The sequence below is a fragment of the Watersipora subatra genome, chromosome 2 (assembly GCF_963576615.1).
Source record: "Watersipora subatra chromosome 2, tzWatSuba1.1, whole genome shotgun sequence".
In the NCBI taxonomy this organism is placed as follows: Eukaryota; Metazoa; Bryozoa; class Gymnolaemata; order Cheilostomatida; family Watersiporidae; genus Watersipora; species Watersipora subatra.
The window spans coordinates 9,608,766-9,627,331 of NC_088709.1; the positions used below are offsets into that span (position 1 = coordinate 9,608,766).

The window sequence follows — 18,566 nt, forward strand, 5'->3', positions numbered from 1 at the left end:
ACACTTGATTTGTAACCTCCCATCTGGCTGGTTCTCTGTGATTGTTGATACAAGGTTCTGTTGTAGCTTGTCATCAATAGAGATGCCTAGTTGCTGTATAGCAGTTCTTCCTAGTAGGTTGAGATCTTGTACAGCACTAATCACAAATGGTAGTCTGACTTCTTTCTGTGCATCCAATTGGGCAGTTAGCTCACATCTGCCAAGCGTCTCTATGAGATGTCCTGAGGCTGATTTGTAGTTAACTGTAGTAGGTTTTAGGTTTGGCTTTCCTAGCTTCTCCCATATTGATTTACAGATAAAGTTGTCACATGCTCCAGTGTCCAGTTCAAGTGTGAAGTTGTCTCCCTCCAGTTTGATGTTTTCAGCAAGTTTCACCATCTTGGTTGATGTGCATTCTATCATCTTTACTGGTTTTTCTGCTGCAGATGATTTCTTTTTCTTGCATGCTCTTTCTATGTGACCTTGTTTAGAACAAAAGTTGCAGGTGGCTGCTTTGAATCTGCAGTCATCCGCTGTATGGTTAGTTCGGTCACATCTGTAGCATAGCTTTCTTTCCTTCTGCTTGTCAGGTGTAGAGTTGTTTTTCCGGATTGGTTTGTATCTTGATTTCTGTTGAGCAACCTTGTTGACTTTAGACGAGTTTCCATAAACTGTCTCTTTGGCAACTTTAGCTGCTTCTTCTGTTTCCTGTGCTACCTGTATAGCTTTGTTGAAGTTGAGTTCATTGTCCTTGACCTTGAAGAGAGATTTGAGAACTGCTTCATTGTTTACAGAGCAGATAAATCTTGTTCTGAGAGCCTCATCTAATGGATCTGTAATGTCTATGAAGGCACATGTAGTTGCATCTTGACGAATTCTGGCAGCTAACTCTTGAATAGTTTCTCCAGGTTTCCTCTGCATGTCACTCCAATACTTGTAACGCTCTCTAACAATGAAGCGCTTAGGGTCATACTGGTCTTTGAGAAATTCCAGTATTTCATCCATGTTGAGGTCGTTGATCTGCTTGGGTGTTGAAAGCTGAGCTGCTATATTACTAAGCTGCTTGTAGAGTGTAGGCTGTTGATTGGTGAGAAAAGTGCCAGCAATCTTGTCTTGGTGAATAGAATTTGCTGCAATGAATGTGTTGAATCTGTCTATGTAATCTGTTAGTAGCTCTGCTGTTGGGTCAAAACCTGGGAAGGCTGGAACAGCGGTTGCAGCTGTTTCTTGTTTCCGTTGTAGGTTTTGTAGTAGTAGCTCCATCAGTTTCTTATTCTCCTCCATTCTTTCATCTTGCTGACGTCTGTATTCCTCTTGTTGCTGCTTGAACTCCTCATGCTGCTGTTGTCTATGCTCTTCTTGCTGCTTTCTCTGCTCCTCTTGCTGCTGTCTCTGGTCCTCCTGCTGCTTCTGCATTAGCTTGATCAGGTCTGCTACTTCTGCCATTGTAGTGGTGCAATTTTGAACAGTTACTCTTGTAATAAACTAGAACTCTTTGTATCGATTTTATCAATGATAAAATCTGAACAAAACTCTTTGTAACTGTTCAAAAGAGAAATCCTTGTCGCCAATTAGCTTCTGTTATGTTTTTGCACAGAAGCAATTAAATAGAGTATTAAATTAGAGGAATGGTTTATTGCACACTCCAGAGACAACTGATTTGATAACAGAAAACCCAAGTATTTATATGTTTGGTCATAGAAAAGCTTTGTAAAAAGCTACAAGCATTATTAATAGCTATAATGAGACAGTACTATATAATATTAGCTTGTATAAAGCTTTAGCTAAAAAGCATAATGTTTGTTGGCAAAGTACCAGTAATACTTGGCACTTGCATGACAAAATGCCAAGCAGCATGCTCCAGAAACATGGAACCAAAAACAACATACCTTGAATGGACTGAAAGCACCAAATATCTTTGCTTCACCATACAATCAAATTTGAAGTTTGACCAACATACATATTTACCAAAAATGTGATAATTCCAAAAGAATACTTGGGAGCCCAAAGCAACTCTTGTACGGATCACCAAAAAAGGCAGGCACTTGCATGCAAAAGCGTGTGTAGACACATTTTGAAATACAATAATGTTGTATGGAATTCTGGTGTCAAAAATACTTGATACACTATTGAGATGATACAAAAAATGTGATACATTTTTGTGAAAATCTTATAGGCATGAAGAAAATATCACTACAGCTATAGAAAACCTATAACCGCACTTGAAAAGAGAAGAAAAGACCATCATCTGTTTTTAATGATCAAGATTTACAAAAAAAATCACCATACCCTCTCCAAAGCATATGAAAACCAGAAGAACACCACGATGGAAAGCAGTACAGGCCCAAGAGGAGAACCCAGTCTCCCTAGGTGCAAACAAAAACGTATGCCACCAAAGGTTCATAGATTGAACCATCTCTGATACAAGAGAAACGTCGACCAGTACGTAAAAATGCTAAACTATAATATATTTTTCTACGAATAGACTCAAACAGTCTAAGAAAAACTAGAAGTGTTTTTTACGTTTTATATCGAAAATTACTTAGCAGTTCTAACCCGACTGAAATAATAATTATACAGTTCAATGCAAAATCTACTCAATAGAACTTTGTGAGCTTAAAATTTGCACGCTGCAAAAGTAAGCAATGCATGGCTTAAACATTCACAACAAGCTACATAAAATACGATTTTTACATTAGTGTAAGCATCGATATAGCAAAAATCGCAACTTTGTGTTCATCCTTGACCTCGCCGCAGCGTAGGATAATACAAAAAGGGAACATGTAGCGAGCCACAACCGTAATGTGGGAACCTTGCAACATTCCCGCGAAGTTTGTACTCTCTGCAATCCGAAGACACGAATGCATAAACTTTTGGGCATTTCTTATTGGCACAAATTAGAGAAGAAATTTTCCTAAATCCTTTTGAACGTACGTGGCGCTAAACTATCGCCGCAACCGGAACTTCGACACCTCAAGCAAATTATACGATTACAGCTGTTAAATATAGTACACCAACTTTAAATTTGTAGTCGACTCGGAAATGTTTATGCTAAACTCTTGACAACAATTTCTATTGCTGATTTTAAGTCATGGCCAAGTCGGAATGGCAAAGTAATACTAGATTTTTAGAATTATGCTCGGACCTTAATCTTGACTCAGCCACAAAAGATAAAGCTCTCCGAGAATTTGACAGAATAAAAGACAATTACACATTAGAGGTTTGTCAATTGACATTAGGTTGTTGCAATATCTAGTGCCGCAAACACCAAGTTCATAGTCAGTGATTTTATGATTACCCTGATTGTTGAGATGTAGGTCCTATTGCTATAGTTTTCATTTCAGTTTTACATCATTGGTGATAGAAACTTGCCTTGACGTGTTCTTTAACCAAGCATTTGAAGGTATTGAGCCTCGAGACAACGTTGTCGATCGAATATTTCCTTTTGTATATAATTTTTATTGTGCAATTTTATTGTTCGTAGATTACGTATAAGTCTGGCATTAGTTTGCCTTGAAACAGTCCAACGCTTGAATTTACACTATGTACCTATCATTACGATAGACTGCCACACAATTTAGAAAAGGTTTGACCGATCACTTAATTGGGTTGTCTATGTAGTCAGCTAAATTGCTAAGGTAGTTGTTGAAAACTAATCTATTTAAAGCTGCTTACGTAACGTAACCTATTGTGCACTACAAATTGCTACAGAATATGGAGAGACAGATAATCAATACAGTCACATGACATAATCTTCCATTAGTGTGATAATGTAATATGTGATGATGTTGTTCTTTTGTTCTATGAACCTGAATTATAATTTAATCCATATTTGGGCTCAAAGTTGCATCTCCATTGAAATCTAAACGAATGTTTTGATCTTCTTTATTTTGGAAAGTCTTGTGTAGGCCTGCTTAAAAATTCAAGCCGCGGACAGATGCTTACAAATCTATGTCAAGCTGGCTATTAAGTCATTGTTCATTAAAGTTTTTCGCAAACAAATAATACTTAATAATTACTTTTAAATTCATATCTAAGCGTTCTAACTATTGTTATTATTTTAAATAAATTAATCTGTTTCTTAATCTTTTATTTAATTATTAATTTAAGCAACCAAAAGTGAGAAGAGAATGCCATTACTACTCTTAATGGTTAGAGCTCAATCTATTTCAACATGGCTGCATCAAAACAATATATATATATATATATATATATATATATATTGTCATTTCTTCTCCCTAGGGTGATCCGTTGCACTGGATAGCATGTGCTTTGTATGAAGCATGTAGACAACAGACAGTACCAACTATAGATAATGGTGAGATGGAAGGAAATGGTGTGTCACTGACTCAGCTCCTGAGGACAGCCAAACTCAGGTGAGAGACGATGATGATAATGCATCTATGATGAAATGGATCTAGCTCATCCAGTTGCTCTGCCGCTGTATTATATTAATGTGTTCTATAACGTGTTCTATTACATCTATTGCTATCTATTAATGTATTTTATTACGTATTTTATAAAAAAAACTCTCAGGTCAGCATTCCCACCCGACCCAACATGCTGTTATGAGCTCGCTGCCAAAACTAATTATAAATGTCATTCTAGTGCAAACAAAAATTGATATATTATGTTGACCATTTTGAGATTTGGTTTTTGATGTTGAAGTTGTCAAATTTTGAAGAGAATCTCTTAAGAATTGGTTGTGCTTTTTTTAATTCATTCCACAACTCTAGTCGTAGTGGTTGTATTATGTCAAATAGTGGCTTTATGATGGCTACTATGTGCAGCTTTAGACCCTATACACTCTATAAAACTATGCAAAACAAAATTATTAATAAGAAACTAAATAAATTTATAATCCATAGAAATAATTTTTTATTAGCACCATCCTCTTTAAATTAAAGACACGAATTGATGTGTGGCCTTAGTTATACAGCAGACAGGCAGGGCATATCTAGAGACTATGATAGCAATATGGAGCTAGTCTATGTTGACTTGATATTAAAATTACTTATACATATTTTAGTTTTTATATTTGGTGGAGTTAGTTTTATTTTTAATTATAACTCTCTCCATATTCACTCCAACAGACTATCTTATTTCTTAATCACTTTCATTTTCTCATGATAACTTCTACAGGTAAGAGAGATTTTGAAAATTTGGTTTGAAATATACTCACATTTCTGTTGAGTATCTTTCATATTTGCCATTTTTATCGCAAATGTTCATTTATAAATACAGTGAAACAATAGATTATTTGGTCTTTTTTACAGTCTCATACAATTTTTTAACAAAATCAAGAAATGGGCAGACATGGCCAATCTTCCAGAGTCTTTTCGGAGTCGAGTTGATAAGCTAGAACGAAACTTTTCTGTGTCGACTGTGATATTTAAGAAGTACAAGCCGATATTCACAAGCGTGTTCAAGGACCCAGACCAAGACCCTCCAAGGCCTCCCAAGAGCAGGAAGCAGAGGTTAGGAAAGGAGTATTTGTGGCAGATATCTTTCGTTTAGTCCTTCCAGGCAGCGGGCACTGCAAAAGTCTGTTATATATCATTGATTCATTAGTGTTATGGTTCCACCTGACAGAAGACATTTATTTCTTTTTGTACTTTAACCTTCGACCTTGCTTATGCTCAATTATCTAAATTTTTTTATTAATTTTGAATCATTTTTCAAGTAACTGTATTCTTCGTCGATCTGAAAGAAACTTTTTATGAAAAAGTTTTATTTCCATATTTACAATTTCTTAATTTTTAAAAAAATTTGTCACGTAAATAAAAAATTGAAGCAATAAATTTGTTGGCTTCATGCAATTATTATAAAAGCTGTTTTTTGCAGTTTTTCCCACTTTTTGTTATAAAAAGTGTCCAGAGTTTTATCACACAGCATTTATCAGATTTTCCAAGTTACCTCCAAAAGACACTCTTAAATTTTGTTTTAATTTTTACTCTTATTCTGCGCTACAAGATGGCTGCCTTTTGACCAAACTCATGCTCAGCACTGCTTACCAGTCATAGTGAGCATATTGAAAGGGTAAATGGTTATATTTGGCGCTGTTATAGAGTAAAATATGTTAAATCTGTTTGTTTTCTACATTTTTATTTTATGTTTTTGTTTATACATGATAATCTATACCGGATAGGGATTTATTTCTATTTTAAGCAACTAATAGTAGCCACATATCTAGGGTTTGTTTTTCTATTAAGCTCTCTGAACAGTTCCTTGAGGAGTTGTCCCCTGCTTATTGTGTTCATGTACTTTTGTCTCATGTTCTGAAACTAAAATACGATGAATTGTTTTTACTAAACAGAGCCAAGCCATGTACCTCTTCCGATATCTATGAGTTCATCTGGAAGATGTTTGTGTTGGCCAAAGGCAACTTTCCAGATATCGGTGATGACCTTGTCAACTGCTACCACCTGCTGCTGTGTGTCATTGATTGGGTTTACACCAACTGCATGCTGGGAAAGCGCAGTGATCTCATCAGTCCCAAGTTCCATGGTGAGAAAGATATCACTTTTTCTCATGGGTGTCAACCCTATTTATTATATAGTTGCTTTCTGTTGAGATTGATAGATACACCTGGAACACTTGTAAGCTTCAAGTAAAGATGCTTTTACAGCATAAATATTTCGTTCCAAGAATGTTTAAAGTTATGGTGATTTTACATACTATGAATCGTAAAATCCATGTAAATAGGCTAATTTGTTTAAAGGTCTTGCCAAACTCACCGTTGGTTTTTTAGAGTTTAAAAACGAAACTTGGCTTCGTAATCTAGTGACTTTACAGTAAAACAAATTAAAACTAACAATTTTTTTAACAATTTAAAACTTGTATTTTAATGTTTTCTGATTTTGTTTTCTATCTCACCTTTTATTGATCACCTTCCATCACTACTCCTGATGAACCAACACCATGATCAGTAGATGGCCTATTCAAATGTTTACCCATTGAGACCTGTTTTTGATGACTTTTTAAGCTTTTTTAAAATGCCTCTCAATAGATCGAGTAATGAATGGGTAGTAATCTATTTATGGTTTGTTCAGCAGCTCCTGGAAGTCCAGCACCAAACGTGCTGCCGTGCATAATCTCACAGCTATGCTTTCAACATGAAGGCCTTGAAGTGGAGGCGAAGGGCATCAAGGAGCATCACTTTAAGAGTTATATTCGACGCCTCTGCACCGAGAAGGATATCCTAAAGGGCACGCAGTCTGGGGACACGTTTATAGGCATCCTCGATATCGGCTGTTACACTCAAAACTTGTACGTATTCTCTCCGGTGTCCTTTATCTACAGAGCTTGTGTCAGCGTAAAGCACTGAGAAATGTATACACTAGTGAGTTTTGCGTGTTTTAGTGTTGGACGAGAGTTCTCTCCTCATGGGGAGATAACTCTCATTAATCAAGCTTCAGTAAGGTTTTGTGAAGGGCAGATTAACATACATGTATATCAATTAGCAGCTGATCACAGAGTTGTTGATCTACTACAGAAAGAAGAAAATACACAGTGTTGAAGGAATACACAAAACATTCTCTTGCTAATTGCTTCAAGGAAACAAACAAGAAATACAAAATTAAATGACCAATCTGAATGATCTATTGAGCGTTTGATGTCAACTTATAAACGTCAAATCTTATTTTAAATACCACCTTGATTATTTTTATCAATTATTATGAATAACTGGCAGCATTTCATATAAAAGTGTTTTGAACGCTGCTTTAAACTTATACAAAATACAATATGAAAAAGTACCTACATTATAAATATTTCTATACATAATACTATATGTTACATTTTCATTGGGTGGCTGGTTCAACATAGGAGGTAAATACTAAAATATAAAATAGAGGTTTTTTTTAAATTATGGAAAATTACAAACAATTTGTCTCACTCCGTCAGTTAATCGAAAATTGCCAGGCTGCAATATCACTATCAAAGTTTAATTATTCCATATGCAGGAAACCAGCTCCTTATACATGTACGCAGATTTTAAAGTAGTGTTTTTGTGTTTCATATAAAATTGCACTCTTTGCAGCAAGCAGGTGGATAAGGCCTATGACGATTTTGTCTTGACTCTGGGTGACTTTGATGAAAGAGTCTTTCTTGGGAAGGATGCTAAAATTGAGATAGGTACTCCAGCTAAATTACAACCCAATTCAAGTAGTGTTGCTATGCCTCTTGATGGTCCGTCCCTCTTGCTGGAAGCAGCAGCTAGAAGCAATGCTGATGCCAAGCTCAGGGAACATCTTAACAATGTAAGTGTCATGTATTTCAAGAGTTGTCTTTCCATTTTGTAGCTGATTCAGTATTATTGTTAACACATGGTAGGCTAGCATTGTGTATACAAGCCTAAGTATTGTTACATGTATGCACTTGTTATCTACTTTCAGATCATATCATCTGTGATAACGAAATTCTTGAGAGAATTTAAAAAAAAATGCTACAAAGGCAACTTTAACACCAGTTAGATCAGAGAACTCATTTGGAAAGGTTGAAATAGTAGTTTATGTTGATTGGATCAACAGCACAAACTGTTCTATTTAGAATTGTCTGACCACTATGCTAGATCCATAGAATGTTGAAGCGTATAACTTGTTTATGTTCATTGTACAGAGAAAAGTAGATCAAAATTTGTTTTCATATCTTTGCGCTTTGAGTTTGTTAGCTACAGAAAGTGAAACGGAAGGAAAGTACACAAGGTTAAACAACTTCCACTCAAAATAAAATTTTGCCAATGATGACCCGATTCCTGCGTAATTGGGTGGTTATGTTATGTTCAGCACAACAGGTAAAACAAGTCCATCCAATAAGTCACTGTTCTTTTTTAAATAGCAAAAGCTACTATTTAAACGCATGTGCTCTGCAGTTAATGTTCCAATAAACCATCATGGCACAGATTCAATTGCATATATCCTGTCAGAGTTAATTCATGTGAGTCGGTTTTTCTTCCTCGCTTGAGATTAACCAACTCCGTTATAAAATATGACACATCCTCATAATACAGTCAAACATGGATTACTCGCCCTCGGATAGCTCGAACACATGGTTAACTCGAACGGTTTTGTTTGGTCCGTTCCCACACCATGATAAATTGCTTTAGATAACTCGACCTTAACTTCGTTAACTCGAACAGTTTTTTACCCAACGGCTGCCGAGACGGTTGTTATCGCTTTAGAATATAACTTTGTTCCCAGCCATAGAGATTAACCTCAACTTTTAGTCATTCATAGGCGTTGTTATTACCATTATCGGCAAAAAAATTTTGTCAACGACTTTTCTAAGGGTTTAGTAAAATTTGTTTTTTACCAAACGTCCGCTTAGCGATGGTCCTTCGAAGGCGAGGAAAAGCGAGGTAACCTTCGCATAAACTTCAAGAAAAATCGGCAAAATTGATCTTGGTTAAAACTCTAAAAAAAAGATGTCTTTTCTTCTGAGCATTTCAACAGCGATCAAGCTTTGCCAATTTTAATCTGAAAACGTCCTGGCAGTCACATCACCTAAAACAACAAACAAATCTCAAGTGATAGTAAAATCTCTATATTTTCTGATAAAAATTTTTGAAACTTCACATTATAAGTATTTAATTTGAAACAAGCCATTTATGCTTTTGATTTATATTATATTTTGTATATGTACATGTATTTACTAATAAATACATGGACTTGTGACAGTGCTCTGATAACTTGAACGCTCTGATAACTCGAACACTTTCACTCGGTCCCATGAAGTTTGAGTTATCCATGTTTGACTGTATTGGTAAGCTCAAAAACTAGTTCAACCTCTTCATATAGGTTTCTCGGATCTAACTGGTGTTAAAGTTGTCTTTATAGAATTTTTTCTTGAAAAATAACGTTTCTCATGATTTTTGTTATAACAAATAATATGACCTGTCAGTAAATAACAAGTGCATAGAAGTAAGTAATGTAAATAAAGAAATATTCAAAGCTCTGGGCCATCAACATCACTATTACTTTAAATATTAAAATTATGAAGCTTCTCTTGACTTCTTAATCTGCCAAAATATTCTCATGTATTCAGATGTCTTAAAGCACATCAATTATATCAGTACTTTTATCATATCTTTCAGTACTTCAGAGTCTTGGCTCTCGGATGAGCCTAAATTCAATACACAAAGAATAATAGAACTATGAAAAACAGGGTGTCAAAAGTATGTCTTGCAATAAAAAAACACTTGGTTGTGGTTCCCACAATGTGATGTCATAATTAGCATTTAACCTTAAATCGTGGATCCCTTTCGCTGCCATTGAGGCTGCGCTTTTCTGCGACAATCATGGCTCTTAAACCCAGAGAGCACTAATAATAATCTAGGATTCTAGATAATCAACAATGCCCGCTGATCGTGCTAACGCCCGACCAATACAAACACATGTTCTGGGTTAATAGATTTCGGGTGATTGTTAGAGTTTGCTTTTTTCATCCTTTCGTTCATTTTAAACATTTATAGTAATTATTATCACATTGTTTTATATGATGGCATTGTTTGTCCTTTGCTGCCTTTAGAACCATAAGTTGTGGAAGTAGTTGCTGTTGTAGTAGTAGTATTATCTAAAGAATTCGTATCGCTTTCCATGTTGCTTTCTAAATATGATTATGCTTCAATAAATATACTGTCGTTGATAAAGGTAGTGAAATCACATTGATTAAATTGTGACATGCAGTGGCGTGGCCCTATGACTATATGTAAATTGCAATCTCGCGAGGTCACGCAATGCTTGAAATTAATTAGCCTCAGTCGTGCCCCTCGACGTCACAATACAAAGAGAGGGCTAGTGCATAATATCATCAGAAAAACATAGTATGGTGCTTGTAATCTGAGCTAGTTATCATAGAAAGAATCTGTACATGGAGAGCTAATGACACTGATTCCTTTGACATCTTCATTGGTTCTCTGGAGTTGTCCTACCTTTGTCTGCCACTAGTGTCATTATCGTAGTTGATAAATAAGCGGTAAGAGCACACAACACCGAATATGAAAGTTGTGACGTCATAATTTGCGAGCCTATACCATTGAACATTTCTGTGGTAGAGCTCTAGGGAAATCCTATAAACACCAACCAATGTCTGTCTCATCATGTCAAACAATGGCTCATTTGAAAGCCAAGATATTGAAGAACCTGAATAAGCTGAAACAGTACTGATATAATTGATGTGCTTTAAAGATGTGGTTGCGTCAAATTTGAGTTGATCTGAAAAGAAAGCATTTTTTTTTTCTCTATCAGTTGATATGTTGTTTGTTGTGTTACGCGATCTCATTGCCAAGATATTTGAAGATTAAAATCGAAAAAGTCTGATCGCGGTAAAAACGCTCAGGCCACAAAAACGTGCCCAGACTTGCCCAAAATGATGTCACGCGTTATACAACCTGTCTCTATCTCTCGTATTCACATTGGCTATTGCGATAAAAGTCTAGTCTTACGCGGCTCTATTGGCATATATCTTATTTTTTATTTGCTCATGTTGGCTAGAATAAAATTTTAAATCCAGCTACAGATGCATTATTATGAATGTTTCAAAGGCCTCAAATAACGAAAATTGAAAATTTGTTCTACTCACTTTCTCCAAATGTTGTGTAAACATTTGGGTACCGACTACCAATTCTACCGGTCTACGGTAATTCTGTCAAGCTAACTATGTAGAACGAGGTCTTTGTATCAGCACAGTTCCGCAGCTACCCATACTAACGATATACAGCCTCCCATAAGTCCCGCCCACATTATGTCCGTTGCCTATCCTTGGGGCGGGGCTGTATATCATTGCCTACACCGTCTATGTACTAGTTTCTTACTAAAAAAACTGAAAAGAATATAGGTAGGGATAGAGTTTTAAGGATGAGAAGTCTGCGGCAAACTGGATTTGAACTCACATTCTCCAGTTCTGCGGACATCCATATACCATATCCAATTCACTACAATATTCTGCAAATCATGTTTTGCATTATCTTCAACAATATTATTTTATTATATAATTTTTACAAGCAACAATATTTTCATCTCGGCATAAAGCTTTTATTAAAAATATTCATCAAGTCGTGGCCACTCACATAGTTTTAGCTGATACAATAAGACAAATTCATCTACTGCAACAAACTCAAACAAAACATCATGGTTTATGCAGCACACATTCAAGTCTCTCTTTCCCCTTTATGGCAGTTTCCACACTGACAAAGCTTCTTCGGCCGGTGGGACGACATAAACATCCTGTAATCAGTAAAACAAATGCAATAAATATATCTCATTCATAGATATGTCATTCTAAAGCGTATCTATTGATAGCTTCCAAATTGGGAGTTAAATAGATTGCGAGTGTAATTTTAAAAACGAATAAACGTTTAACAAAGGCACAAGTACGCCAAGCCAACGATTCGAAGCTTTGGTTCTGGAAATTAAAGATTTGCATTGATCAATCGATTTTCTTCACTTTCTACAAGTGAAAAGTGAACATCTAATGTCAAATCATAAATCTAATTTACTAGATAAAGATGCCACAGAAAATTTGAAGCGAATGTAGCTAGGTGAACCGATAAAAAAATATAAAAAGATGATTAGTGATAGCAAAAGTTACAATTTTATTAATTAGTACATGTATTAATGAGTACTAAAATATTACCTTTAGTATATTCATCAATCTAAGCCATTGTATAGCTAGATGCTAAAGATTAAAAAGAAGCCGTCAAGAACTTACTGTACATACGTATCTCGCACGCGCAGGAAATTACATTTTAGCCTCAAACAGGGAAATATAGTCTGAATGTAAACTCAACAGGAAACTCTATAGGAGACTCAAAGTAAAAGATAAATTTACCTCCATTCTCCGAGCTTCCTCCGTAGAACTTTAACTACCTGATGCCAAGAAAACTCGGAGTCACCTTCGCAGTAACTTTACAGCAATTTGACAATAACATTATTACATGTATGTTGTTCGCCAATAAAACGTGTCGATCGAGTAATTCATTAAAGTAACGATGTTAATTAATTTAGTAAATATCGATGTCCATGCGATTTAATAATAGAGTAAAGTCCCTAAATTTGAGATCACAGACAACACGTTTTACGAGTGATAACATTTATTACGGCCTATATAAAAATTTCGCGCTGATGATTGGCTAAGGGAACGACCTCATATTTATCGTTCGTGGTTTCTTTTCCGATATATTGCTTGTGACGTCACGAAAGAAGCACCCGCTCGAGCATGAGCTTTTTAAAAGAGGGCCTCATTCTAACGCATATATCTCTGGACAGGGTTGGTCTACAAAGACAAAAGTGGCATCAAATTGTAGCTGATGTTTTAGCCTTATATGGGTCTTAATTTCATTAAATCGAATTTTTTGACGCAACCACATCTATAAGGATTACAATGATTGAGAGGTTGCTGATGAGTGAGAGTTTTGAAAAATAGTCGGCTCCTACATGTAGTCTGTCAGATATGAGTGCGTCGTGGCAATGGAAACACATTTTTGTCCTGAGCATGGAGTTTCAAATGTTTGTTGGAGTTACTTCCTAGCATTTTGTTTTTTATGATATTTGATGTTTTCAACGGTACATCTTTGAGCATTTGAAAGTTGTAAATGTGTTTTAAAAGACAATTTCCCAGTACTAAAGGCAAGCGATGTTGCTTGCTTTTACTTTTGTTTTGAAGGTGCTGTGGTGAAAGCAGACGACAGCCCAGCAATAGCTTTTAGACCTAGGATGCTGGGGTTTCAACATTAACCTTTAAACTCTTATACATTGTAGACTAGTAATGATGCCGATGCTGCTTCAAAGAAGCATTCTCTGTCAACTTGCATCACTCAGTGTTGAAGGGTAGACACATATGTGTTGACACACTGAGGCTTTGTTGTTATAGTAAAACACCAACATAGGCTAACTCTAAAATGGACAGATAGATAGTTAGGAACCACTGTTCCACTCAACATTATCACTAGCAGTAAGCTGTGCTCATTTTATCTGCTGTAGACTCAGTCCCTCTGTCCAAAAACTCCACTTACGGGTCGCCATCACCTGCCGGAGAATCACACGGAGGCTAATGTCACACCTATAACTACAGCTACTCAGGGCGTCAGCAAGTTGCAGGCACTGCTTGCTGGAAGGAAGTCAGATACACTCACGGAAAAGCTTCTCACATTATTTCAGTGGGTTTTCTATCTTAGTCTGTCTCTGCTGTCTCTTGTTTCACTGTCTCCTATCTTAGCCTGTCTCTGCGATCTTTTGTTTCACTACCTCCTATCTTAGTCTGTCTCTGCTGTCTCTTGTTTCACTTCCTCCTATCTTAGTCTGTCTCCGCTGTCTTTTGTTTCACTGTCTCCTATCTTAGTCTGTCTTTGCTGTCTTTTGTTTCACTTCCTCCTACCTTAGCCTGTCTCTGCTGTCTTTTGTTTCACTTCCTCCGATCTTAGTCTGTCTCTGCTGTCTCTCGTTTCACTGTCTCCCATCTTAGTCTGTCTCTGCTGTCTCTTGTTTCACTGCCTCATATCTTAGTCTGTCTCTGCGGTCTGTTGTTTCACTGCCTCCTATCTTAGTCTGTCTCTGCTGTCTCTTGTTTCACTGTCTCCTATCTTAGCCTGTCTCTGCGGTCTTTTGTTTCACTACCTCCTATCTTAGTCTGTCTCTGCTGTCTCTTGTTTCACTTCCTCCTATCTTAGTCTGTCTCCGCTGTCTTTTGTTTCACTGTCTCCTATCTTAGTCTGTCTCTGCTGTCTTTTGTTTCACTTTCTCCTACCTTAGCCTGTCTCTGCTGTCTTTTGTTTCACTTCCTCCGATCTTAGTCTGCCTCTGCTGTCTCTCGTTTCACTGTCTCCCATCTTAGTTTGTCTCTGCTGTCTCTTGTTTCATTGCCTTTCTTAGTCTGTCTCTGCGGTCTGTTGTTTCACTGCCTCCTATCTTAGTCTGTCTCTGCTGTCTCTTGTTTCACTGTCTCCTATCTTAGCCTGTCTCTGCGGTCTTTTGTTTCACTACCTCCTATCTTAGTCTGTCTCCGCTGTCTTTTGTTTCACTGTCTCCTATCTTAGTCTGTCTCTGCTGTCTTTTGTTTCACTTTCTCCTACCTTAGCCTGTCTCTGCTGTCTTTTGTTTCACTTCCTCCTATCTTAGTCTGTCTCTGCTGTCTCTCGTTTCACTGTCTCCCATCTTAGTTTGTCTCTGCTGTCTCTTGTTTCATTGCCTCCTATCTTAGTCTGTCTCTGCGGTCTGTTGTTTCACTGCCTCCTATCTTAGTCTGTCTCTGCTGTCTCTTGTTTCACTGTCTCCTACCTTAGCCTGTCTCTGCGGTCTTTTGTTTCACTACCTCCTATCTTAGTCTGTCTCCGCTGTCTTGTTTCACTGTCTCCTATCTTAGTCTGTCTCTGCTGTCTTTTGTTTCACTTTCTCCTACCTTAGCCTGTCTCTGCTGTCTTTTGTTTCACTTCCTCCGATCTTAGTCTGTCTCTGCTGTCTCTCGTTTCACTGTCTCCCATCTTAGTCTGTCTCTGCTGTCTCTTGTTTCATTGCCTCCTATCTTAGTCTGTCTCTGCGGTCTCTCGTTTCACTGTCTCCCATCTTAGCCTGTCTCTGCTGTCTTTTGTTTCACTGTCTCCCATCTTAGTCTGTCTCTGTTGTCTCTTGCAGAGAATGCTCCAACAAAGAAGTGCAAAAGAGCATAGAGGAGAGAGTTGTATCTATGGGGCAGACATTCTGTGAGGCCTACACGATGCCTTGCAACAGCAACCCTGGCTCACAGGTATCCTTTGCGCAGAATCGTCTTCAGTTTGCAACGATGCTTTATTATAAAGTGCTGGAGAACATAATGGAGACCGAGAAGAAACGTCTGCTCAGTCGTACAGGAAACAAGACTGTAGACCTTTCAGTGAGTTTGTAGCAATAATTTTTAGGTGGCAGCCATTTCACGGAAATGTGATGTTGAATTATTCTTTTCGAGTATCAAGCTAATTATTATTTGATTAATAATGGGTTACTTACCTTTTCGTAAAGGTAAGTAATGTTGGTTTTCAAATACGCCAGACAGCTGCAATATGTTTTTTGGTCTCTATTATAAGTGAGAGGTATGTATTTTATACAGCCAAGACTCTGCTTTAATTCAAATTCTTTGTTTCCTATGTTAAATTCATTGCATGTTGGAGCAAATCTATATATATATATTTCTCAAAGTATGTCAGTGGATCTGTTATTCTGGCTATAGAGCATGCTGATTATTTTGTTAATGCGGCCACGCGTTACGATGCCCCTATTAAAAAATATGTTTCGTAAGGCTTGATTATTGTATCTGGTTTCAAGGCCAATTCTTCTTGCGTGAACAATTAAATTGTCTTTGTATCGTCATATTCAAAGTCTTAATAGATAGCTTCTGGTTGATCACTAACTTTTTTTATATACACACACACTTCTATGCAAGAATTGTTATTATTAATTCTACATATTCAGGATTTTCATTTTGTTTTCTCAGTTTACATTAATTGTATCATTACCGAATCATCTTTTATTGTAATCGTAGCAAAACCGACTTAATTTAGCTATTACTTGCTAATTATTTTACATTTACATTTAAACCTTTTATAGGCGTTTTATTTTTTTTCATTTATTTGACTTGCACAAAACATTTTCCTCGGGATATGAAGTTTGAATGTTACAGTTGTTTGACAAACTTTGAAAACCTTTAGTTGTTTTTATTTTCTTTCCATTACATAAAACACTTTGCTCATGATAGGTAATTTGAAAGTTAGAATGGCAAATGTTGTTGTATGTTAAATACAAATCAATTGTCTGACCAAAGACTTTTTATTACCCAGGCGACGCCGGTAGCACAGTTAGTATTCCTATAACAATGCACTCTATATGAATCTAAATTTTTTTTTGTTTCTTTCACCAATGTCCAGTTATAGCGAATACGATCTAGACTTGAAAAATCTGCTTGGTGATGGGATTGAACTTGGAAACCCAATGTGTTTAGAACTCATAAACCACTACTTCATCTCACTATTCCACACAGCTATCTTGCCCTACTATGGCATAGGGCAGTCATCATACTTACTGTAGCTCCCAATCAAAGTGCGCATGACATGCCCGGCATTCTACGGGTTATAAAAAAATTTAAGCACAAAAAATTTGCTTTTAATCAACATCTACAACATCTACCATTCTAATTCTAAAGGCAAGTGTTAGTTTATTCTTGTGTAATTCATACTACCGTTATATCGCCTGTAGTGTCTTCTACAGCTCTGCGCTGATTGCAATAGTCTCGCCGCCCATGTGGGTTTAAACATTTTCCTTCTGGCCTACAATTCTAGCATAATGCTAGCTGAAATACTTAGCTTGAAACCATATAAGATTGAAGGTGTAATGTATATGCGCACAGTTTATTTCTTAGTATAGCCAGTTGCACAGCTTAGTGCGTTGAATAAATACCTGTCCGCAAAACTTGAGAATACAAGTTCAGTCCCAGTACTAAGTGGAGTTTGTATTGCTAGATTTTAATCACTTCAACTGGACACAGAGATGACAAAAATAAAAAATAAATGCTTTCATTTAAAATTCAGAATGGTGAATGTGGTATTTTAAACATTGAAATGAATTTTTTGTGCAAAGACCTTTTTAGTACCAGTGCAAGGCAGGGTATTCAGCTGGTCTATATATAAATCTCAGTGTTTGTCATCCGTATGTCCGGTTATAGCAATATGAATCTAGCAATGGATAACCGATTAGGATTGGATTTGAACTCAGAACCTTTCTACAGGAAAGGGTTTTACCCACTACCCTAAGCCGTCCTTATCATTCGTGATTATCTATTCTATTCTTATTATGATAGCGGATTACAATCTTATTATGTGCTTTTGAAGTATGTGTTTTTAAAAGGCTTTTAGCCAGTAACAATTTTTTTTAGTTTGTCCTTTTATAAATGTGCTATTTCAAATGTGCCGGTACACTCCGTCAATTTTTAGTTCTTCCTGAGGGAAATCGCTAAAAACTGTAAACACTAAAAACTATTATCTCATTTTTATGGTTGCACCAGTATGGAGAGTTGCCAGTATTGTAGTATTCAAAGTTTGGATGGATAGATTCTGCTTCAACAGTAACCTTTTTATACACACATACTTCTACATGTATGTACTCATTGTTATTTTTAAGTTAACATATTCATGAGTTTTATTTTGTTTCTCAGTTCTTAATAATTGTATCAGTATCAAATCATTTTCCATTGTAGTAGAGCAGTCTTTATTTAGTCATTACTTGCTCATTATTTCACGTTCAAACACCTTTACAGTTGTTTGATTTTTTTGTAAATTTATTTGAGCTGCACAAAACACTTTTTTCATGATATGAAGTTTAATAGTTAGAATGGTAAATATATTATATAGCAACAATTTTTTTGTGAAAACCTTTTTATTACACGCGCAACGCCGGGCATTCTGTTAGCCTTTACTAAAATCGTAGTCCTGTCCTTCCGTCTGTCCAAACCCACCTTAACTGCATTAGGAAAAAGGGATTGAACTGGGATATTTGGATCTACTGAAATGAAGTCAATCGCATTACCATTAAACCACGCAGCCATCTTGCCGCATTTTTGTACACATA

At 36.4% G+C, this 18,566-nt stretch overlaps 1 protein-coding gene across 1 annotated transcript in view; it reads left to right on the forward strand.

The window, feature by feature from the left end:
* Positions 1-2,980: 2,980 nt before the first annotated feature.
* LOC137386752 (retinoblastoma-like protein 1) overlaps positions 2,981-18,566 on the forward strand; it is a 29,911-nt gene continuing 14,325 nt past the window's right edge. Inside the window, exons 1-8 of the mRNA XM_068072881.1 lie at positions 2,981-3,199; positions 4,222-4,355; positions 5,256-5,456; positions 6,296-6,486; positions 7,032-7,248; positions 8,021-8,240; positions 13,959-14,134; positions 15,606-15,843. Of these exons, the coding sequence (XP_067928982.1) occupies positions 3,071-3,199; positions 4,222-4,355; positions 5,256-5,456; positions 6,296-6,486; positions 7,032-7,248; positions 8,021-8,240; positions 13,959-14,134; positions 15,606-15,843 (1,506 nt within the window). The 5' untranslated portion in view covers positions 2,981-3,070. The remainder of the gene's footprint in view (positions 3,200-4,221; positions 4,356-5,255; positions 5,457-6,295; positions 6,487-7,031; positions 7,249-8,020; positions 8,241-13,958; positions 14,135-15,605; positions 15,844-18,566) is intronic.